General features: G+C 35.7%; 1 protein-coding gene across 2 annotated transcripts in view; it reads right to left on the reverse strand.

Annotated features, from left to right (window-relative positions):
- The window catches only part of CNTNAP2 (contactin associated protein 2), a 1,014,456-nt gene that overhangs the window by 647,287 nt on the left and 341,989 nt on the right, over window positions 1-25,180 (reverse strand). For both annotated transcript variants that reach the window (XM_064419448.1, XM_064419458.1), the window contains one exon: window positions 22,913-23,106. In XM_064419448.1, the coding sequence (XP_064275518.1) occupies window positions 22,913-23,106 (194 nt within the window). The remainder of the gene's footprint in view (window positions 1-22,912; window positions 23,107-25,180) is intronic.

A 25,180-nucleotide genomic window follows, 5' to 3' on the forward strand; every position in this document is an offset into this window, starting at 1 on the left:
GAAAAAAAGGGAACATTTTCTATTTCCATAAAAATTTTGAAGTTCAGAGATGCTTTCGTAGGAAAAGCTTGAAAACAAGCAAACTGAAAGTTTCTAAAGAAATAAGATTTAAGAGAAATAATATATCTCAAAGTTAAAATTTACTCCCTGTTTGCATCTGTCTCCATAGAAAGACCACCCTGTGTATCACAATATCCCACATGCTTTGGTTTCTTCCACTACTTTTCCAAGTCTCCCAGTCATTTCTATCATGGAGGAAACACACTTGAAAACCATGTCCAAAATACCCATACTTAGTGCCATGTAACTTGGACATTTCTGCTGATGCTACTAGTCAAGCATTTGACCACAAGACTGGTAGGACATGGAGTCCTGGGTAAGGTAGGAGAGAACTTGCTTGTTAATTGGGTACTCAAAGCTAGTGAATAGAAAAAACCTATACTTTGGAAAGGAATCCATGTTACTGTACTATGCATTTCAGTCAGTGGGCTGACTTCCACACGTAACAGAAACTATTAGTCCACGTGGGAGCAACGTTATTGCCAAGTGAGAGGGACTGCTTATTTCTGTTTACATCATAAAATCCCATCATATAACCCCATTTTTGACCCTTCTCTCAATACCCTCTTCTACTGACTATGACAAAAAAGCAATTTGCAGATGGCAGAAGCCCATTTCTCTAACGTACATAACCTCAACTTAGATTTCCCAAAAAGAAATGATAGCGTGACTAATACTAAACAGTATAAATCCCTTAAGTAAAAAAACTCAAATGTGAGCACAAATCTACTTTATCATTGTGGAGAAATGTAAAGGGAGGTTTAGATATTAATACTGCTTGGAACAGTTATAGCAATTATGGCATTTATTTTGACAGATAAATGAAAAATAAAAACTGTCCTGTAGATTCACTGAGCTATCATTTCATAAACTAGAACTGAACTGACCTGATATCTTAAAAGGTGACTTCATTTATGACAAACATCATACGGACCACCAGGAAAAGTTTTGAATGCCAAATAAATATATGTTTCCCTATCACTGGCCTCTAAATGTAGTATTGATATTTTGTGTAAACAGTCTGAGAGATGATTCTGAAATAATAACACTTTATTTCTAAGACACAGGTTCATGTGTAAAGTGATCAGTTTGATAAGGTTTGCCTACAAAAATAAGTATTACTCTTTACATGCTACGCTTAGAAACTTTTAAAAAATCCAAAAGCATTCTGTTCAGCATTTATACATCCCAGTTGGGCTCCAAGCTGGACCTAAGTGCTAGTGAACAGCTCAGGATTATATAATAAACAACTTCCTGCTGAGTCGAGAAGTCAAGATCAAGTAAAGCAACAAACATATTCATAATTCGTGGTCGTAAATCTGGGAACTACTGTCATCTGACTTTAGTTTTCTCACTGCAAACTGAATAAGTAGAAATGGCAGTGACTTTTAAAAACCACTTTGACTCTGCTTTATCAGAAAGACATCCCAAACTGACTGCAGGTTTTAATCTGCTCTGACATAATTTTTCTTCTCTAATTGTTTTTACATGCATAACATGGATTTACTATTGGTGACAGTTTTTGGTGGAAGCTCTTTAAAGACTCCTGAAGTTCTCTCAAATAAGCGAGACTAATATGTAGCATCTTTTTTAATGGAGTCCAGCCTCCTCAAGTTGTGCAACAATTGATGAGCTGTCCTTTCTAGTCTAAGTTACATCAATCTGTTAAATCTGTCTTTAGTAATAGATAAAAGGATTTGTAGTATTTTTCCCCTCTTGCTGTATTCATTTTTTTTTTTTTTTGGGAAGAATCATCTAGTCATTGGTATGACCTTTTCAGAGTATTAAAATTGGCACAAACCTTGTCCATGTTGGTTCTGCGGTTTCTCCAACATGAATGAGTGCAGAAATAACAACACAAGACATAAAACATGCCAAAGCAATAAACACCATAGGGATGTATTAGACATGGAATTAAGTCCTTCACTTGAGTGAAAGAAAAATCTTCCTTTTAAAAAGATTAATGTCGGATTCTCTCTTCAATAACCTGTCCTGGACTGAATGCTCTATCTCACTTTCAGGTTCAAAATATCTCCCATAAATCAAATTCACTTAGTGAGTGTTAGTAAAAATATTTTTAGTATAGTCCGCCCCTTTAGTTGCTGATTTGCAACATGTGTGTGGATAGCTCAGAAAAAGCCTTGAAAAATAATTATTTCAATAAAAAGATATCTTGCCCTTGTAAGTGGTCAATGCCAATGTATCATTTCTAAATAATAAATGTCACCAGCAACTTTGTATTACATCAGTGTATCCCTCAAACAAAAATAATACAACAGCTACTTGAAGATCCCTCCTGTAACTAAAAGGTAATAGTTATCCAGCATTAAAATCCTGAGTTCAGGCCTGTTCCCATACAAGCCGTTATACATAAAATCTTTCTAGACTCTTGCTTCTGTTTATGCTCTTGTGATACTTAGGAATATTAAAATTTCTCATTAATATTAGACTTTTAACCCAACATCATTCTACACTGTTAATTAAACTTCTTGCCCTTCAGGCCAAAAATGGGTCTTTTCCAATTAGTATTAGCAGATCACGTAGTCTTTTCTCAGATCAAAGGGTTATTTTGAAAGCTTCATGTGGTTTCTCTGAATACAGCATTAGAAATTTCTCCTTAATGCTCCCCAATTTCTTCCCAAAGGCTATCACATGTCTGCTGTAGTTTGAATAAGCTTTCCCTGTTGAATAAGGCTTGTTAGCATTTCAACGACCTAATCTCAACCAACTTCTTTGTTTCTCTGACTGAGTGGCTGCCTTTGCTAATTTTTTTCAGAATAGCAGAATAGATCTTGAATCTTCCATTCTTCTGTAATACTTTCAATTTATGTAGGACAATCAAGACTAAAATTATTACATAAAGGTCACAGTGCTTAGTGAAATAGGACATAAAAGAGAAGGTTTCATCTAATGCAACAAACACAAGCCACAGCTAAGAAATGTAACCCAAATTTTGATCCAAATAAATTTATCTTTTCATAAACTTTATTAAACTATCCAATTACACAGTACAAAATTCTGTAGACTTATCATTCAACAGCAACTATCTTCAAGTTAGAAAGTTAACATAAAAAACATTTCATTACAAAAATAATTTAAAGTTGGAAATTAAGATTGTATATTAAGTGAAACAATCTGTACACTTTAAAAGAGATGCTTTCAAGAATAATATAGACAGCGTTTTACATTAATTTTCCAGTAAAAGAACAGTGAACTCTAAAACTGGGAGATCCAAACAGAGAATTAATCAGGACAGCTCAGGACTTTAAATAAATACGTCAAAAATAACTTAGATTTTTATATGTGTGAGCAGATGTATAACATGTCTTTATTCAAAGTTCTATTTATCTTCTGTGAGGTCCCCTTTAGGTCTCTGGGTCTTTTCTTCTTTTTTCTTCTATTTGTTAATATAACACCATAAGAATCCCGAGAGATACTACATTTGAAGTCACAGCAGGTTTATTTTTAGCCATAGTCTGCTGACAAAACTCAGCTTAATACAAATATTGATTTAATACCAGTTATAGCCATATACAGAGCATAGCACATGTAGCAAGCCTCACTGTCCTCCCTACTCCCTCCCATAGCATCAGTGAAGGCTCATTTTATGAAGATTACAGTGTAAATCTCTGGAAGTAATTTTTCAGGCCAATTACTTGGCTGGTAAAATGGGATTTCTGAGTAGGACTGTTTGATGTGTTCTGGCAGTGATGTCTTAGTTCATTTATTGTACAAAGGGTCTATCTAAAGGACATCAAGATAACCCTCCCAAACAACTCCCACATGCTACATCTTTCTCCGATTAAGATGACTAAAAGGCAGTATTTCCACAAACTAGTGTCAGAAAACACAGAGTGAAAGTGCTTTTACATTAGTAGCACCTAAACGGTTGTTAATGCCTGGACATGAAAGGCTTGCTCTTGGGGTGAGGGGAAGAAACAGGCTACAGGTATTGAAGTATTTTTTCACATATTATTATTTGCTTAGTAGTTGTGCTCCGTCTAATTTGGTTAGCAGAAATGTACTTAAATTTAACAGCCTTGTGCAGATACTTGATAGGGATAATGTCAATAGTGGCACTTAGTAGTGTACAGATTGATTTCCTGCAATGACTCCAGTGATCAGATAACTTCACAGAGACAAGAGTAAAATGAGAGGCTACGCGACATGCACATTTCATTCTCAGTGATAAAACATGAACTCTGACTCTTAGCATCATGATTTTGTTATCATTGTACTTCCATCTTTTTTTTTCTCTTAAAGACTCGCATTACAATATATCAAAAATATTTTCATTTTTAGCTGAGTTGCCTCCAGTCAAATATTGTGAACTGGTCAGCTTTACTCCCATATCACTTCCCTACATCTTCAGTTATTGGTGCTATTTCTGCTGCTAGGGATTTAATTTGTGGCTTTATAAGTCATCCTATCCTCAGCAAATGAAACAGTCCTAAAGACTATATTTTCTTATAATTAAAAAATTTTTAGGTGATAGAGTAGCACAGAGACAACATCCTCTGCACAGTAGACTCCTCTGAAATGAACAGCTCAAACTACAGTCCACACTGTTCACTATTCCAAGTGATAAGTATACACAGAATATTACTGCATTACAAAAAAAAACCCAAAAAAAAACCAAAAAAAAAAAACCAAACCAACAAAAACAAAACAAACCAGTAGTACATAAGCCAAGAATGATGGTTCAGAGATATGACAATGACACTAGCTACAATGACTACATGGGAGAAAATCATATCAGGTCTCAGAGTCCTATCACCTTAAGATGTAGGAAGATAGACAAAGAATTTGCCCTTAGAGAGGGAAAAGCAAAATAGTCAGGTTTATATCCTCAGCTAAAAAAACAACCAGTTTACTTATAACTTTTTCAAACCTGTAGCACACTGAGACTGATCGTTGAATTTTCCTTGCCCTTTGAAGTGCGTATGTGAGATGGGAAGCATAGCTACCATTTTGAGCAGATGCACAGGTGCTGCCATGGTTTGATGAGAGGTTGGCTGACAGGGGGATATGATAGGAAAATATCAGACATGTCCTGATAAGTGAAAACAGGCAGCTGTTACTCAAAAGCTCTGTGACTACATTAATGCAGAAGGTGAGCCAACTCTAACACAGCCTGCTCACTGAGGACCAAGGGAAAACTGGCTGTGATTGCTAGATGGAGACAGCAGAAGGCAAAGATAATAGCGCACAATGAAGAGTGAAAGCAGGAGAGATTGATACGAAGAGCAGAGTGGGAAAAACAAATGACACCTCTTTGTTTCTGTTTCACAATAACTTGTGTTTATAGCTAGGTGAAAGGATGTGAAGGTTGCCAGGTCTTGCACCAAAAACTCCTGAAAGTTGCACTCCCCTTGTAACTTACTTTCTGCACTAGGCACTCCTATATAACCTGCAGTGAGTACCACAATATTATTTTTTCTGCAATACATTCTTTACACACTAGTTACTTAATGGCTTCCTGAGAGCTAACTCCCAGACTAATTTCTTCAATCAGCCAAAAGATGCATAGTAAGCAATGTAAAAAAATTGCTGGAAGAAGGTAATGTCATGATTATGGAAGATAAGTGCCACTCTGGAGACTACAGACTGCTTCTACATGTAAAGCTGAACTTCAGTACAAAGCTGAACTTCATATTTGCATTCAAATATTCTTATTTGCATTTATTTCAAACTTCAGATCTCACAACTAAATTCTTACATAACTTACCAGGAAGACCTAATATGAAGATGTTAATTTTTCTAAAATGAAAGACAAAAGTAAGCACCATTTCTTGCAAAAACTCTTAAAAATATTACCTATAAAATTTAAAATATTACCCATTGAATATATCAAAGCTTTGCAGAATTGGTATAATGAATACTTGGGACATCCATCTTTACAAACCCTACATCAGAAAACTGTATCTTCTATAAATGTATTTCTAAAATCTTCTATAATATTTATAATAAGATTTGGGTGTTCTTTTAATGACAACATGTAGTTCTTTGGGCTCTAGCTTTCAACAATGAGCAGAGACAATACTAACTAGCAAAGTAGCACCAAGAAAACCTTTAGTACCAATAACATTACACACTGTCTACTAATATCAAGTATTTTATCATTGTTAGACAACTGAAATCCCTTGACCCTGCCACTAGTCCTACAAGTATTCCTCTTAAGAAGGCTATGGATCTTTACTTTTTCTGTCTGTCTTCAACACACTCAGGTTTTTAAACAGATCAAAATATATTCATGCTGAGCCATGCTCCATAATGCACCCTGTTCAGTATTATAATACCATTATTTGAATAAAAAAAAATTAAAATAAAATTTATAACAAGAAAGAATGACCCTTTGCACTATCACATTGAACCACTTATGCATCACTATTTTCCTGTTTTACCCTGTAATTGCTTCAAGGTATAAGGCTCATTATTACGATTAGGTACTGCATAATTTAGTCCTTACAACCACATTTTGGAGCAAATAAGGGCCGGTGGTTTTACAAAGTATGAATGTCCCCACAAAACTGAAAATTTCAATTTTCCTATTTGAAAGTATTTCATTACAGTTTAATGCTGGAAGGCAGGAGATAAGGACAAAAATAAAAAGTAGAAATGTTCCCTGGTATTCAGGCCAGGAACACCAAGACACTAGAACAAAATCGCTTACCTTCCTTTTCTTGTATGCTTCTTTCCCTGTGAAAAAAGGTGTGTTTAAAAACTTCTGAAGAGTCAAAAAACCCAAAGTGTAACTAAAGCCTCTTCTTATCTTCAATGCAGAGAGAATACAGAAAAACTGAGAAAACTCAATGAAAATCACCACAAGAAAATGTTGGCAGCAAGCTGAATCCATTACATTGTACTCAGGCATATTACATCCGATATCATTTGTGTCAAGAGCAGAAAAGTGAGATCAGACTAGGAGAAAGAGCAAGGGCAGATTTTGTTGACAGAAAACGGTGGCTCTAGTGTGTATAGGAACATCCCTGAAGAAAAGAAAACAAAACAAAAAGTCAAACCAAACATACTAGAGGTTAAGTGCAGCCAGATGAAGAAATGGTGCCATGCAGATGCCTTGAGCAGGAAGAAGCAGTGAACATTGTTTAGCTCTGACAGTTTTACCTTTTCTTGGCAAGTCAGGCATAGAGTTTAATGTTATTCAGAAGAGGAAGTCATGAACTCCTCTTAAGCATCTCTTCAGAGAGAGTAAACTACCTACTTATTTTCTGTTGCTTCCAGAGAGCGGGCCTGTGTTGACACACAAATTTCCTACAGTATTGTACGTTAAAGCAGAAGTACATCAGGGTGCTTTTTTGTCTTTATCAGTAGTCTGATTGGCTTTAACCAGTTGCTTTGTATGACACGACATGTTTTCATAAGTTACTAATAGGATAGAAATTTGATGTCCCTTCAGCTTTTTTACCTTCACAGTCCTTACATATGAATGTATGATAAGTATGACAAGTCATTGTATAGAAATTGCAGTCTTCAGATAAATACAAATTGTGTGCTCTAACTATAGCATTAATGCTTATGTCCCTTATTCAGATTATTAAGCCTGATTTCAAAGATTAAGGCATTTTGCCCTTCAAACTGTGACAACAGTACTTACTTGAATACTTTTAAATCTCAGTGATTTTGCATTTTACCACTTTTACATCTGTAGTTCTGGTAGGGGGAAGGGAGTCTGCACCATTATATAAAAAAAATAAAATTGTCCAATGCACAGTAGGTCAAAGGATTTACACCACACGTATTAATTCACCAGTGCTAATTAAAGAGCCAGAGATGTTAAGAATAAGCAGGTTATTATTCATCTCTCAGTCCCAAGATATTCCTTACACATATCAGGAATCTAAAGATGGGAAAAATGTTGCATATATGAGAGCTAGGAAGCCATGAATCCGTTTTTTATGTCTTGAAACAAAAAAATAAGTCACCTTTATAATGAAAACCTAGCTATAATATGAGCCAGACTAGCACCTTAGTAGCAACCTATATCAGGGTATATCATGATAGAGAAGTCCCAAAAAGGACAAAGGCTTTGTTTTATCAGTATATCATTTCTGGGCAGAAACTGTATTGTAGAACTCTTGTGTGCTTGGTGTTCAAAGGAATTCTATTTTGAAGGGACAAAATATCTCTAGACTGGACTACCTCCTTTTGGTCTTCATAAGGGAAGGGAGCAGTATTTATTAGTTTTCTATCGACATGACCTTGAAATTAATGACAGAATAATAAATCTGAAAGCCCTTCAAACTAACATACCTGCCAGTAACTTCATGCTAAACAACAAAAGCAATAATAAAAGCATTCCACTAGGCACACCCTTGAATGAAATATGTGGAAAAGATCTAATCAATAGGTTGTCTAGTAAGATTGTTGAAAACAAACTCTTATTATTGATCTAGTTTAGTCAGTTTTTCTGTGAGGGTTTGGTGGTTTTTTTGGTTTTTTGTTTTTTTTTTTAACCTTACACAGACAACATGAACATGTCAGAAAGCTCTTAGAGATTTAGCTTGAGACCTGTCATTAACATCTGCTTTCATGCACAAGGAATTCTTTTTTTCCTGGCTTGTTTCTACTGCTGAAACACTCAAGGCTGACAGGGTTACCTATCTGTTTTGTCTCGTTAAGCTAACAAACATATTTCACTTTTTTATTTAAAACTGCACATGGTAAAGTTCTAACTGTGTAGTACCTGCAGAATTTTCACAGTCTTATTGTCTAACATGGTACAATGTTGATATATTTTTGTTTTTCTCCAATATACTGAGAGACTTTCACCTTTGCTTTTACTATTTCAATGTTAACTAAATATTAACACAGTCCCTTACCTCTGCTGAAAAACCTCTGACCCATCTTTTCTATATTGAAACAAAAAACAAAAAAAAAATTGAGTGTAGTTGTTATAATCTCTAGGTATCTAAAGCCTTAAACCCGTGTTACAGTTACTCCCAATCAGAACTCATTTTCTCTAAGGAAATTTACCACAATGCCATTTCAGCAGCTTTGCCTTATACCTTTAAGCACTTAAAGACTTACTCAATTTATGGATATGAACATTTTATTGTTTTGGAAACACTGCTTTAGAGAGGCATATCTTGATTATATTTGTCCAACAATGCTCTTCCTCTCCACCTTTTTTTTCTCTCTCTGGCATTTCAGTAAAGTCTGTCATGAATTAGAGAGGATGGCCTGATGGGAATAGGAAAGTGTATGTACAAAACTGTGCTTGGTTTCCAGTAAATCTATTATATGGATAATAAAGCTGAAAAAGTTTTTTAATAAAAAGGACTGAATCCATCCTCAGCTGGCAGCAACTTTTTCCTGCCTTAGTACTGAAATACTGTAACAAAATATAGGGGAAAATGTCACACATCAGAGTCTGATCACATTTTTCTAAATATTTCAAAATAAATAAATAACAGAGGTCAAGTAAGTGATGAGCTGAACAGAATACTTTTCTTCTTCTTCCAGTCAATGTCAATGTTTTGAAGTTTAAAAGGATTTTGCTTTGCAAATCATTGTGTACAAGCAATTATCTGGATTTGGAAAAGTGTCTGTGTGTTATTCTTTCTAGAAATATACATTTTCCTTTTTTTTTTTTTTTGTAATGTAACTTCTTACTAGAATCTGCTTAGTTTATTATCTAAGCAAGGGAAAAAAAAACTTCAGGATAATGGTTATTCATTGTATAAGCTTTTTCTAGTATTTTCAGTAGCTGGACCTGACAGTAAGAAACCTATTATACTTTACAGTTTTGAATTTGCAAAACAAAGTCTGAACAATACTCTGAAAAAAACAGTTTGCAAAACAATTATTTTGACACTTCCTAAGATTTTGACCATGCATGTAATCCTCCAAACAGGAAGAATTTCTTCCCGTGGATGGTCTCATTAGGATAAATCCACAGACAAGTGTTCACCAAGCATTTCTTTAAATTTAACTAAGCACACTAGAAAAATATGCTAATTAAAACAAGCTTCTAACACAACCCAGCATCCAGTATAGCCAGTGACTTTTGTGCCAGTACTAAAAAAACCAAAAAAATTATAATTTTCAGCTGATTGTGATTGCTAAGGATCTCACCAAGTAAATTCAAGCTGGCTTAAACTTTAGGTAAGACAAGACTTTCTAGCTAGAGCAGTTAAGACTTACTCTCTTGTGGTATTTTGTGCTGAAGTCAAGAAGAGTTGGGAGGAATGGTTCCACATTAGGTTTTAAAGATCAGTATGAACCAGTTTTGTCTGTAATTGCACAAATAAAAATCCTATTATAACTTAGTGTGTTCCTATGATGTCAATTTAGTTAAATTTATGTATGTAAAAGCAATGTGATAGATAGATTTGAGAGACTGGAAACAAATTAAAGCAAGTTTTGCTCTATTTGTCCACAAGAAATTAGAGTCACAGCATTATTAATCCACATCAATGCTTCACTTAAACACATTTGTTATATCTAAGACTGCTGTATTGCAATTCAGAAAACTCATGCAGTTTATTTTTTATTTTCATTCACATTACTGAAACAGATTTCAGTAAAAGATTAACTGAATGTGTGTACATAAGAACATGCATTATAAAAGGGAGTGAGAAATACTATCATAAAAAGTAGTTGCTATTTTAGTTAACAAATTGTTGTATAGAAACAATTGTTACAAAATCTACCAAGAGTACAGTCTGTATGATGATACAAAAGCAGCACTGTTCAGGAAAATGTTAAGCACATTTTACTTCATGCTTTCTATTGAAACCAACAGGAATTAAGTTCCACATAAAAGGCAAGGGGTTCTTTGTGTGCCCTTCTGAATAAGATCTATGGCAATAAGCAAAGTGCTATTCTCTATTTTAGGGAGTTTGAGAATATTTTTTAAAAGTAAAACATACATGAAAAGAAGAAAATTTAATAAATAGCACAATGGAGTGTTCTTAGATCAAGTCTAGCTTTTTCATATTTTTTATGTGAATTTACCACTCCTGAAAGGTGTCAGATTAGGAACCCTCAGGCTGAAGTTATCTATACAGTTACAGACACACAGTGCATCAGCAGCAGCATTGTCAAATTTCCCTGTAAAATTAATTTCTCCTCTCAAACTCATCAGTTTATACACTGCCAAAGAAATCAGGGTGTTTTCTTCTTTTTATGCTGATTTTCATAAAGGAAAGAATGAACTTCTTAGCATTAAGAAGTTCAAATCACATATATTTGTGAAGTAAATTTTTTTATGATCTTATTTGAGCAACTGTGTGATTTTGAAGTCAGGCATTTGGCCTTAAATTGTCAGCCCCCCCACTATGCATTATCTCACATTTTCTTATGCAAATGTCAGTCTCCAGTCTCCGCATTTAGCAAATACCAGTTTTCTAGAGAGAGCCAAACACTAAAAGTACAATTCCACATATGGACAAGCCCAAAAATATACATTGAAGTGAATGCTCATTGATTCAACCATCAATCCCAGGTAATTAACTTCATCTTCAGCAGAGAGATAATGCCTAATCAGCCAAGGGGCAAATGGGAGACAACTTTTGCAAGCTATGCTCTGTTCATACCACACCTCTCAGGCAACAGAAGCAGTACAGCAAAAGGCCTTTGTGCCACCTGAATGGCCCCAACCACGTCTTTCATGTGCCAGCACAAACCCATCTATTCCACCAAACGCAAATATTCACAGGGCATATTATAGATGTTAAAGATATAGTTAGTAATTCATGCAGATAGAATTATATAGAAGGAATATGTATAAAAACATCTCTAATTTATAATGGTATCCCTTCTTGCTGGTAACTGAATAGACATACAACCATGATAAAAACAGGTTTATAGCTTCTAAGAGAAAAGACTATGATTTTTACAATATATCTAAAACAAACTTACTGTATATAGGGAAAGGGAGAGGGAGGAATTTTTATCCTCAGGATGGTGAAACCACGGCAGATGGGCAGAGAGGCACCACAACATTTACGTGTGAAGGAAACCTTGGCTGCACAGGAGATGGGCATTCATGAAAGCATGTGCCCCATGCTGCCCAAGAGATGATGGCCCGGACCATGGCTCTGATGGCTCAGATACCTATCTGAGATGACCAGAACCATCAACACCTTCCATCTGAATGCCAGATTCCGGGAATTGGGGAAGTGTATTATTCCATTTCTGGATGAAAGCTTTGTGCAGCCCGAACCAAAGAAAGAAACCAACTTGAATATGAAGAACTCAGAAAGAAACAAAAGGACTCTGCCATGGGCAAAATAAATTGTATAAGAACCACTGCCTTGGAGCAGCCGGTGCGGACACCGGGGACTTTGTGCAATAGAGACCATTTCCCAGGTTCACCCAGCTTACCTCCCAGGAGTGTTATGTTGTCCGTTTGATTGTTGGCTGTCGGGCCTGTATTATGGTTGTGAAATAAATTCTTTTTATATTTTTATTATAATTGGGCATATTTTTCTTTTTTACTTATAACAGTAGAGAAAAGTAAAGTGCTGTCTATGACCATCTCCCAGTATAAGGATTTTAGTATTTGCAGTGCATAGCTCTCTCAAGCCAAGAGTTCTCCTGATAGGAGTACCTTTCAGTTTAATTAATTAATAATTAAAAAGGAAATTTATTAATTAAGGAAGAACCAAAAATCTTTTAAAAAATCCTTTAAATAAGTACCAGACTGAAGCACCACAGCTTTGTGCACAGTTTCATTTTTGCCAGGGCCAAGCAAAAAAAAAGCTGAGAACATTTCCTGAGGTAAAAACTAAGGTTTTTATTATGTCATATGATACTGCACAAAGAATTTCAGTCAGGCCATTGCTCCTTTTTTTTTGTAAATATTATACCAATACACTTGGAAATGCTCTATGATCATGTAAACTTAATTTTAAACATTTAATTTAATTACTTTAATTTCAACATTTGAAGTTGAGCACAGGAGCGTTTCATGGATCAGAACTTAAATAATTTTTCATATGCACTATTAAAAAGAAAATGAAAACAATTGGTGCTACCAATAGGGTTTGCCTTGAATTCAGAATTAATATCTGAAGTTTCCTGCCATTTAGGGATATTCTATGATGCATCTCACCACAGAAACTGAAGCCAGCTGTAAATTAAAAAGATAAATAAAGGCCATATGCATCAAACACAATATATTAGAGTTGATTTGCCTCTTCATTTCAACAGTTAGCTGTTTGGACAAATCTCAGACATCATCCAGAATCAAAAGCCTGTAAGAAACTTAAGCATGTTGCTTGGTTCAGCTCCCTCAAAACCTCTTTGGGCAACTTCTTGAGCTGCATCGTGGAAAAACTAGGAAGAAACTAAGGAAGTTCTTGACAGATTAGATTTTTGACAGCTATGTATAGAAGTGTATTCAAAGAATCATAGAATGGTTTGGGTTAAAAGGGACCTTAAATGTCATCTAATTCCAACTTCCCTGCTGTATATCTTCCACCAGACCAGGTTGCTCAGAGCTCCATCCAACCTGGCCTTAAACAGGTCCAAGGACAGGGCATGTCTTCTCTGGGAAACTTGTTCAAGTCCCTCAACACCCTCACAGTAAAGAATTTTTTTTTTTCCTAATGTCCGATCTAAACCTACTCTTCTTCCATTTAAGGTCATTCCCCCTTGTTCTGTCACTACATGCTCCGGTAAAAAATCCCTCTCCATCTTTCTTGTAGGCTCCTTTCAGGTATTGAAAGGTTGTAATTAGGTCACTCTGAAGCTTTTTCTTTTACAGACTGCACAAACCCAAATATTTTAGCCTTTCCTCAAAAAAGATGTATTCCATCCTCTTAACCATCTCAGTGTCCTCCTCTGGACTCACTCCACGTCCTTCCTCTGCTGCAAGCCCTGGAGCTGGATGCAGCACTGCAGGTGGGGTCTCACCAGAGAAGAGCAGAGGACAGAATCCCATCCCTTGCCCTGCTGGCCATGCTGCTTTGGATGCAGCCCAGGATGTGTTTGGCTTTCTGGGCTGCAGATGCACATTGCTGGGTCATGTCCAATCTCTGATCTGCCAGCATCCCCCAGGTCCTTCTCCCCAGGGCAGCTCTCCATCTGTTCATCCCCCAGCCTGTGTTAATAGCAGGGGTTGCTCTGACCCAGGTACAGCACCCTGAACCTGTTATTCCATTATGTAAGGCAAACACATTGCAGAAGTCTTTTAAAGTAACAAAATATAATTGCTAAGTAAAAAACAAGACTTGTGTTTTGTAACTCTACATTTTCTAATTGAACTTAAATCAAATATATTTGTCATGACTTGTTTGGAGGTTTTTTTACATCTGTGGAGATCATGGGAATTCCTATTTCTAGCCACTTTTATCAAATGAGACGTTAGCTACACTACCCTACTGTGACTTTTTTATCCTTTATGTGTTATAAAATTTAAAAAATCAGTATCTATCAACAATAAAATTTCCCTAATGCAAACTTTTGGTCATATGCTGTCCTTCTTCTATAAGATTCTCATAAATTATTAGATATATTTATGCACTGTAGGCAAAAAAAAAAAAAAAAAAGAGGGCTGACAAGCCACAAGGAAATCACTACAGCCCATTTTCTTTGGTCATATTCAGTAGACTTAATCTAGACATTCAAAAGTATTTCTAGAGAGAATCGTAAAAATGTATAATCTTTGAAAATTCCCCTCTGGTTCTATCATCTAAGCATGTGTTCAGGCTTCCTGGAGGGGATTAAGGGTGACCTAGATAACTATGCTAGGATTTTTAAGAGACTATTGATACACTCAACAAAGATATGTTAGCATAGATGTCATGCCATGGAGCCATGATTATGACTGTTGTCATAGCTGAGCTGATTAGGTACACCATGTAGTCTTTTGGGCTGGCTTAAGGACCAGTGCATTGTATTCATTGTGAGATGACGATGCTCTTAAGTATTTGAAAACCAAGCCATCTAAGAGCTAAAAACTGGATTTAGGTGCCTGCCTTTAGATGTCTGTGTTTAGAATGGGATGGTTTAACATAAACAGAAAAGTAGTCCTCAGGCTAAAAACAACAGATTAAAAATAATCCTTTAGAAAGGAAATGTTCTATCAGAGTACTCTGCATACCTCTCATATGTTATCCCAATATTTTTAATGGATTGTACAGAAAGAGGGGAGGGATGGGATGTGGTCTGCCACCACAGTAGGAGGAATTTTTTCTTCTCTCTACTTGGCATATTCTTTGATAGATGAAAAAATTCTGCTTGTGCTTCTGGAGAAAGCCTAACACAACTATACAATCTTTCTTTCCGTAACAAAAATAACACCTGGGAATAACTAGGTTTTAGATTGAAAATAATAAATTTCCATCTGATCAATCAATTTCCAAATGCCAGCTTATTTTCTATTTAAAGATGTTATTTAAAGTTATAAGCAAACTCACAACTCCATGTTTCTGCTAAAAATAATATTAAAGGTCTCCCGGCAAAAAATATGATTTCAAAGACTCTAAGCAAAAAAGTATGTTTAGAAGGTCTTATAGGCAGGATATAGCTCTATACATAAAATACATTATTAGTTAGAGACACATATGTATCTATTAGTTTGTTTTGGTTTTTTTAAGCCAGTAGTTTAAACTAGCATTACTGTTTAGCCCAGTTTGGTGCTAATCTTAGGATTCCAACATTTAAAAGGCTATCAGATCTTCTGACATTTCAGTACAAATACAGTCTGTGGCTGTGACAGCGTTTGGCATAGATATATTTTGCCGTGATATTTCAGATAACCCCAAGTATGTTTCTCTAAATGCATTTAAAAATCTTCAGTTTCTTTTAACAGATTTCACATGGAAAAGAGTAGATTAGGAAACAGGCTTCATCCGGATAGCATTGATGCTTATCTATAACTTTCTTTTCTTCAGGGCTTCTAAAAATTCCATTTCAGCATCTGCCTGAATTTCTAAAGGTGTCCTACCAAAACTTTATCATATTTATTTGACATAATAGTGGAGACTGTCACATTAGATTTATAAGAGAATTTAAGTTCACTACAGCAAAAGAAATATTTTTCTGTGCCCATACCCTTTCAGTTAGAGGCCCTCGATGTATTGATCAGCAATGTCCACTAAGTGCTGAGACAAAGTGACTTGGGGGGGGGAGTTACAACTCCTCATTCTCTCAATACACCCATTAAGGTGATATTGGCTGTTGCAAGTGAAAGGAGCAATCTTTATACGATAAAGTCAGACAGGTCCTCAGAGGCATAGCATCCAGGCAGGGTAAGGCACGATGAAATTAACAAGAATCATACAGGAAATTCCAGGAGAAAAAAGAAATTTTCTCCCTTGCTACCCCCACCATCAAAGTTTAAAAAGAAAGAAAGAAAGAGGAATAAAAGGCATTTCTAGTAATAAATTTTACAGAGAATTAAAATTCATTGATTATGACACTGGTAACCTTGAGACATTGCTAAGGAGACAGCAAGATACCAGACAAAATCCCTTCAGATAGGATAAGTCAGGGAGTCATTACATAGAAAACAACATTTCCAAAAGAAATGTTACATACATTATACACACAAGTCAAAACTTTTGCACTGATTAATATATCAAACCACTTTGTCATATTCAAATAGGTCTGCACAGTATCCGATATTCTAGTAGCAGCCCAGAAACAACAAATGGCAGGTCACAGACCATTCTAATCACATTTCATATTTTCTAAGTGTTCCCATAACTATAAAAAAGTATAACGTCATGTAAACTAAATTGGTTTAATAATGTAATTCAGTAGAAGTATTTAAAAAGAAGGACAAAATTTCCAGGCCTATAAGCCCATTAACCCAGTAAATCTTTCTATAATGTAAGTTGCCAGTTAAGATCTTGTGAAATAAACACAAAAAAAGGAAAATAAAATTAAATATCAGCATTAAATATCAAACTCAAGAACTGTTTCATATCATCCTTCTTTAATATTCACTTGGGGGTCATAGACATAAGTTGCCTCTCAGGGGAAAAATCAATAACAGATTTCACAAAGCAAATAATTCTCACTCTCCTAACATAGTGGGTGGATGCTAGAATTTATTCCTCTTCAATTGTAGTTGCTATACACAAATTATTGTACTCCAAGACGTAGGCACTAAGTCCTTTGTTAGCTGAAAATGTTGCAGGTGGAAGGGACTTGGAAATGCGATAAGCCTTGCAACTTTTTCTTGGAATAATCTCACCAGAAAATGCATGTCAGTATGAACAGAAACTCTGAGCAGATGGCTTCCACATAATTTCAGCTAGGTAAAGCTGCATAGGATTTCCTTATATCTTTCTAGTCATTAAATGTTACTTTAGGCCTGTCTGATGGTTGGTATTTCCAAAGGCACCCAAGAGTATCAAACATCTGAAGTCTCACACAGCTTGAAAAAGTTAATTATCTAACTCACTTGAGCTTCTTCCACAATGACTTTTGGCTCAATCCTGTAGCAAAATATTCTGAAATGCTAAGAGCTTGTTTTCCTGTAAAAACTAACTCCACTGTGCTGTAGCAGCTTCCTTCAGTACCAAGGGGACCCATGTAAATTCTTTTCACGTAAATGAAGAGAATATACTGCTTAAACAGTATTCCTCATCTCCCAGAGAAATGCAAAGTTCATTTTACAGTTAACTCAGTGGATTCCTGCCTATTTCACCTAAAACAGAGAAGAGACTCAGAAGTATAAAAATTTAAAAAAAAAAGTTTAAAGCCAGTGTGTAAGTACATAAATTAAATTCCTTTTCAAAAATCATTACTCATGGTGAAAACGACATACTCATTCAATATCTATCTAACAATAAAAACAATACCAAAGCAGATGTTATCCGTAATATACTCTAGTTTAATTAAAACTGAAAGAAAAACAACAATATCAGAAATACACAACTGCTTTCAATTGTAGCAGCAGCCACTTTGTCAACTACTGAATTTTCTGTAATAAGGTAAAATCTGCTTTCATTTGTATCTTTGCTGTTCCACTGATGTCCACTGAAGCTGAAGATAAGAATCAGGTACAGAATAATATTTGGAGGTCATGTGCAGAGTGTCTACACTCTACCTTTCCCTTTTTTAATTTTTTTTTTTACTCATAATTACCAAAATTTTTTTGGATTTTTATAAAATTTTTTATACTTTCTGGTATACCACTGGACAAAATGTGCGGTCCACAGCTGGACAAGCACATTACGTGACAGGTGAGCAACTGGCTTGGCCATAAAGGGTTTCAGTGAACGGAGTGACATCAGACTGGTAACCAGTCACTAGTGGAGTTTTGCAGGGCTCCATCCGTGGCCCTGTGTTCTTCAACATCTTCATAAATGACTAGGAGACAGGACTAGAAAAGACACTAAGAAAGTTCACAGATGATGCAAAGCTGAGAGGAGCTGTTGACTCCAGTGAAGGCAGAGAGGCCCTGCTGAAAGACTTGGACAAATTGGAAGGCTGGGTAATTATCAACAATATGAAATTTATCAGAGGAAAGTGCTAGATTTTGTACCTGGGGTGAAACAACCTGGGATGTGTGGGCAGACAGGGCAATGAAATGCTGGAAAGCCGCACTGCAAAAGGGGACTTGAGGGTCCTGGTCAATGGCAAGTGGAATGTGAGCCAGCAGTGCCCTCGCAGCCAGGAGGGCCAAGTGCGTCCTGGGTGCATCAGGCACAGCATCACCAGCTGGGCAAGGGAGGGGATTGTCCTGCTCTGCTCACCTCCAGTGCTGGAGGCAGTTTTGGGTGCCACAATATAAGAAAGATATGAAGGTGTTAGAGAGTGTCCAAAGGAAAGTAATTAAGATGGTGATGAGCCTTGAGGGGAAGTGTTATGAGGAGCAGCTCAAGTCACCTGGTCTGTTTTGCACAGAAAAGACTGTGGGGTGACCTCACTGCAGTCTACAACTTTCTTGTGAGGGGAAGAGAGGGGCAGATGCTGATCTCTGCTCTGTGGTGAACAGTGACAGGACCCCAGGGAATAGATTGAACGTTGTGTCACGGTAGATTTAGGCTGGGTATTAGAAAAAGGTGGTCTGGCACTAGAAGTGTCTGCCCAGGGAAGGGGTCACAGCACCAGCCCTCACAGAGTTCAAGAAGCATTTGGACAATACTCTGGGTCATATGGTGTGGCTCTTGGGGATGGGTGCTGGTTCAGAGCCAGGAGTTGGACTCTATGACCCATGTGGGTCCCTTCCAACTCAGCTTGTTCTCTGATTCTGTGCCTTTGATATCACCAAGAATAAAATTATGAGATGGCTGAGAGCTGATCTCAAGTTCTACTAGAGTAATCAAATTTTAGAAGACAATACTTCATAAGATCTCTTCAATTCTAGCAAATATCTTCCAATTTCCCTTAGGAAAAATTTTAAAGTTAGACATGCTGAGCCTCTGCCACTGATGCACAAAATTCATGCCTCAATGTTTCAGAAAATGTCTTATAGCTATAGAACATATTTTCATTATGCTTAACATGAGATATTTATATAATCTATATCTGAGTTAGCAAATAGAAACAGTACTACACGTAGAATCATGTCTGGTATGTGTTTATTAGGTAAATAGCATTGATAAAGAAACTAAAATGAGCATGTATAGCAAAAAAGTGTATTTTTTTTGTGTACATGAAACACCCCAGTGGATTGACATATAAAGGGAAACCTCATGACCTATCGAAATTAGAATCTCAGACTACAAGAGTGAAGGTAGGAGAGGTGATCAAAATTCTCTAGTTGCTAGGCATTTTATGGAAAGAGGCCACATTCACTCATCTTATTAAAATTCATGAAAATTGAAAATATCCAAAAGCCCAGGAGGGGTGGGGTCACAAAATCTATTTCACAGAACTGGAAAGCTTACTCTAAATTCACCTTGAAAGCACTTTCCCCATCACAGACTTCCTGAGAGCCTTTTGATTTCTCTCCTACTTAGGAGGTAATTATAGAACTCCTTTTCCTCCCTGACTAACACATACAGAAGAGTTCCTTCAGCCTTTTATGCAGATTACAATGGTTTGTTCTTGACTAGATCTCTATTGAAAAATATTTCTCCTTTTCTCTCTCTCCAATTCATCTATTTAGCTTTATTTCCTTTTGTTTCTCACATCTCATCCTCTATGTCAATTGATATCAAAACTACTATAATCTTAAATATTGTTGAACTTCGAACTTCTCTTTTCCTCTTTTAATTTGATTTTGCATTTAATTTTAAATTTCCTGTTGTCAGAAAACAATGACATTCAGGCATAGGGATGATGGAAGAGGGTTTTTAAACAAAGGCTGCAGAGTGTATTTCTCCTGTTGATAAATCTCTTAAAATATACAAATCTAAAGGTAAAGAATAAATTATTTCTAAAAATATTTTTATGGGCACCAGAATCATGAGATTTTTAAGGTAGCCACAGTAATTTCAGTCAGGAAGAATCTGATTTTATGAGTTTAAAATGCCTACGATAGATACTTGGTTTATGTTGTCTACTCTAGTCCTAACAGCTACCACTGTTTTTATTTTTTTGTGCAAATTGACACTAGATGGAATATTTGATGGAAAATCTACACCATTCTGTTTTCTCATAAGGGAAGTCTGTCTCCTTGTGACACTCTTACTACAACAGAATCACAGAATTTCTCCATGCTCAGGCACCTTCCTGTTTTGGGAACATGTTAAGATGAATATTTATGAATAACTAATCAACAACGTTTCCAAGATGAAACCAAAGCCGAGACACCACTTAACCACCAAAGCAATATTATTTTATGCAAACTAGAATTAGAGTCAAGAACTGTGGCCTTTTTATTTTTTTTGGTAACAGGCTACTTTTTCTCTTAAAAGAAAGCATGGATAAGTTGCATTTATTTTTTAATCTGCTTTTCTAATATTGGATAAAAATTTTAGGACATGAACCATAGCAGTATTGCAGAAACCAGCTTGCTAACATATATCCAAAGACAGCATTCCAAATAAAAGAAGCAGACCTGCATGGCTCATCACACTATTTTACAAGTGATGTCAATGGTCAATAACAGACCAGCAGTATTCCTCTGAATCTACCAAGCATGCATAAGTGCTAATAAAGAGAAAAAGGAAATGCTCTTGCATGAAGAAGCTATCAATATTTTTGTTTTAAGTGACAGTATAAGAATAAAGACTTGCTACAAAGCCCTCACTCGGGAAGCTGGTCTGCTTTGAAAAGAAGCAATCACAGCTGTGACTAAATCAACCAAACTAGGCATCACCAAAAGTTATTAAGAACATATTTTTCCTCAGCCTAACTATTCTGCTTTATATATTATTCACTCAACCAGCTGCAAAGCTCTCTACCATTCTTGATGACTTCAACAGTAGTTATTGGAGAAGCTTTTATACATTTAGAGTAGGAATATAAAAATATTTATAGCATTTAGTGTTTACAGTAAGTGGCCTTAAAAGAGAAATTTTTATATTCATCAAGCTTAAGCACAAGTTGTCCCCTACCCTGATGAATCATATTCGTATCCAAGTTCCAAGAAATCTAAACAAAATCCAATATTTTTTCTCTTCAAGGTTGTCTACCTTCCCAGCTTTAAGTTCTCTCTCTTTCAGAATCCTATCTGGCAAATGGAAGAGATTTTTTCAATAAATCAATACTGTAATAAAAATGACTGTTTCTACACTCTTCACATATTAACTGAGTTTCTCTTATACAGAAAATACCCATTCACCTTATACTTTATAATTGACATTCATTTTTAAAAACAGACCTCAGTAAAAGAAGCACCTGGCAAAAACTTGAATCTAAAATATCACTGTGTTAAATCTTGTCTGCTTTGACATAATAGCTAATCACTTAATTTGGTTTCAGAAAGAATAATAACATTTTTCTGCTTTCAAAGTATACTTTTGAGAAAGAATGCCATCTGAAAGAAATGCTATGAGTATAGTCATGTAAAGTAATAGCTATCATTTTTTTGTCAGCAAAATGGAAGGCTAGTGTTTTCAGCAAGAATGAAATTAACAGTTTGTCCATAAAAAAATGTAAGAAACAAAGCCAAATTATATGCTTTTTCCTAAAATGCTTATAGCATAAATACCCATTGTCATGGTTTAACCCCAGCCACCACCTAAACACCACACAGCTGTTCACTCACTCCCCCATGGTGGCATGAGGGAGAGAATGGGAAAAGTGAGAAAACTCATGGGTTGAGATACAGCCAGCTTCATAGGTAAACCAAAAGCCACACCCAAGCAAAGTCATAAAGGAACACATTCACCACTTCCCATGGGCAGGCAGCTGACTGGCCATCTCACAGCCTACTTGCTGGAGAAGGGTAAGAAGCAGAAAAGGCCTTGCAGCTATGCAAGCACTGCTCAGCAGTAAGGACAACATCCCTGAATTAGCAACACTCTTCCCAGAAAAATCCAAAACACAACCCCATATTAGCTACTATGAAGGAAATTCTGTCCATCCCTGCTGAAACGAACACATCCCTGCAGCAGCTGTGTGGAAAATATTACATATATTATAAAATTGCTCTTCAGCACATGTACACCCAAGGAGAAATTACCTTTCAAAATTTTAACAAAATAATTTTAAAAACCATTTTATCTATTTAACTATTTGATCTCACTCAAATTAGTTAAAAGGAAAGAAGGGGTAAAGCATAAGAGACCCTTTGAGCAATACCAGCAACCAAAAAAATTTGAATATTCTGCTAAATACTGTCATCCCAAAATGGGTTTGCTAATCTGGGGATAGCTCTCCTGACAACAGCTGCATCCCAAATAACTGTGTTATGAGCAAAGCCCTGTTGTGTCCTGATACAAACACCGAAGGGTTGTACAAGTCACAGAACTCAAACAAACGCACTGACAATAAACATCATTACAGCACACACCTCAATCCCATAGTAATTACTTACCCAGATGTTTCCATCTTGGTGGTATGGTTTCCAATTTCTCCCTGTATCACTGTAGAGCATCCGATATTGAGTGACCCAGTCAGAGCTGCTGTACCTGCCTTGAGTTGCAATAGCACTGATCTGCTTCCTATTCCCAAAATCCACCTGCAGCCATTGGTAATGATCACTGTCTGATGGAGACCAACCTCCTGCACCTGTTGTGAAGAAGCAGAAGGGAGATTTAGATCTTAGGCAGTTGCTTTGATGTGAACTCATTGTGAAGATGCTGATTGCTGGAAGTCAGCCCAGCTGAGAGGAATAGAATATAAAAAAAATTTGAACACATACAAAAGAAATATGAGTTCCCATTGAAAAAAAAAAAACCACCAAAAAAAGGCAGAACAAACTTTAGCACAAGCTTTAAGTAAATTAAATCTATTGCCCGATTCATATTTTTATATAATTATAATGATTTAATGTGATACCTGCTAACCAATCAATGCCTTCATAATGTTTTAATTACAGTTTATTACTTTTTGCAAGTTATAATTTTTCAAGGGTTGACCAATTTTACATGAAGTCCTTTGAAAGAGTGAGGCACAAATCAATAAAAAATTTGGATTTTCTATGACTTTTCATTACCATTTCAAGTTGAAGAGATAATATAGCTAAAAAGTAAGGAAATAAGAGCAAGTTCTCTGGTTTTTTGTGTTTCACTATAGAGCACAAACTGAAAGATCCACTAGAAGAATTGAGAAAGGAGCAGGTATTGCAGGGCTAGATGCAGTTTTGATCTGCTGGTTGTACAAGCTGTCACAGATTACATTGGCAGATGCCTTACACAAGTGTTATTGCTCTTTATGGGTCTATGAATTAACTTGACAGTAATACCATTAATATTCTTATCAGCCACCAGACTACTTTAAATTGTTCTAAATAAAGAAGGCCAGTGATGTATAGGTCAATGTAGCATTGAGACATTAATGCAATTTCCTATTCTGAAATAATAATATTTAGGGGAAAACTGTATTAGGATTCTTCAGAGAATAATAAAATTTCTCAGATAGATATTATAATGATATAGCTATTATAATGCTAAGCATTAGGAAATACATGAAATAAAAAAGCTCATCTATCAAAATATTGAAAAAGTGGAGTATCATTCTCTTTATAATCATAACAGACATTAATACACAGAAAACAAAATGTTTACAGACTTGATATGATTTACAGGGGTTTTATTTTGCTTTTAGCTTTGAACAAAATAAATATCTTGGCACACCATCAAATCATGTAGTCTAGTCCATGGGCCAGTTTTTATTGCTTTTAATTTCACTTATAGTCTTCAATTGATGTCACAAGCCTTGCCTGCTTGCCAAACAAGCAACATTGCTATACTGCATCTTATATACTCCCATCATTAGGCGGCAGCATTGCCTCAGTCTTAGGTAACCCTAAAACTCATTCAGCTGCTACAGGTGTTAACGTTTGCAGGTCACTGGACATTTTAATGTCATCATATCAACAGGATGATCTGATGCCTTATGTGGTTGCCTTTCATTGTAATTAAAAGTGTAACACTACACCAATGCAACTAATTTGTTAAAATTCTCAAGATTTACAATAGATGCTTTCTCTCTGCTCTACCCAAGAAAATAAACAGGATACTTTAGCTGTAGGGAATAATTAAATGCTATTTAAAACAAATAAACTCTAAATAATACCCTTTCTGAAAATCTTTTGCAGGAAAAATATTCCCACACATTCCCAAATTCAAACTAGATCTAGTTTTGCAGAGACTGATCATTCAAAACAGAATGCAGCTTCTTCATAACTACTATGCATGGAGGTTGGAAAGTTAGCCCTACATACTTCTAATAGCAGAGATGATGTCTTCTCTCCCTATCCTAATAACCTCATTAAACTGTGATTATGATTATTATATCAGTGATTGATGGCATGCAAAAGATAAAAAGTTGGCACTGTACAAAAACCATCTCTGTAAAAAACTCTTTGTGGCTACCTAACAAAAATAAGTTCCAAATGTGAGCATTTAAAAAAGGTTCATGAAAGACAAAGTTAAACAGGTAATCAATAAAATTTTCTTCATCAATGCAATTGTTGAAAAAGTGTGACATACTACAATGTTATAAAGGTTAGACAGATATTATGGTTTTTACCATAATGCAGGAGATTTATATTAAACCAGGATATTTTGTTAAGTAAAAGACCTTGAAGCATAACAAGAAATATTTTCTTTATTTAGTACATTACTTAGACAAGTAATGT

This window comes from Passer domesticus, chromosome 1, assembly GCF_036417665.1.
Source record: "Passer domesticus isolate bPasDom1 chromosome 1, bPasDom1.hap1, whole genome shotgun sequence".
NCBI classification, from domain to species: Eukaryota; Metazoa; Chordata; class Aves; order Passeriformes; family Passeridae; genus Passer; species Passer domesticus.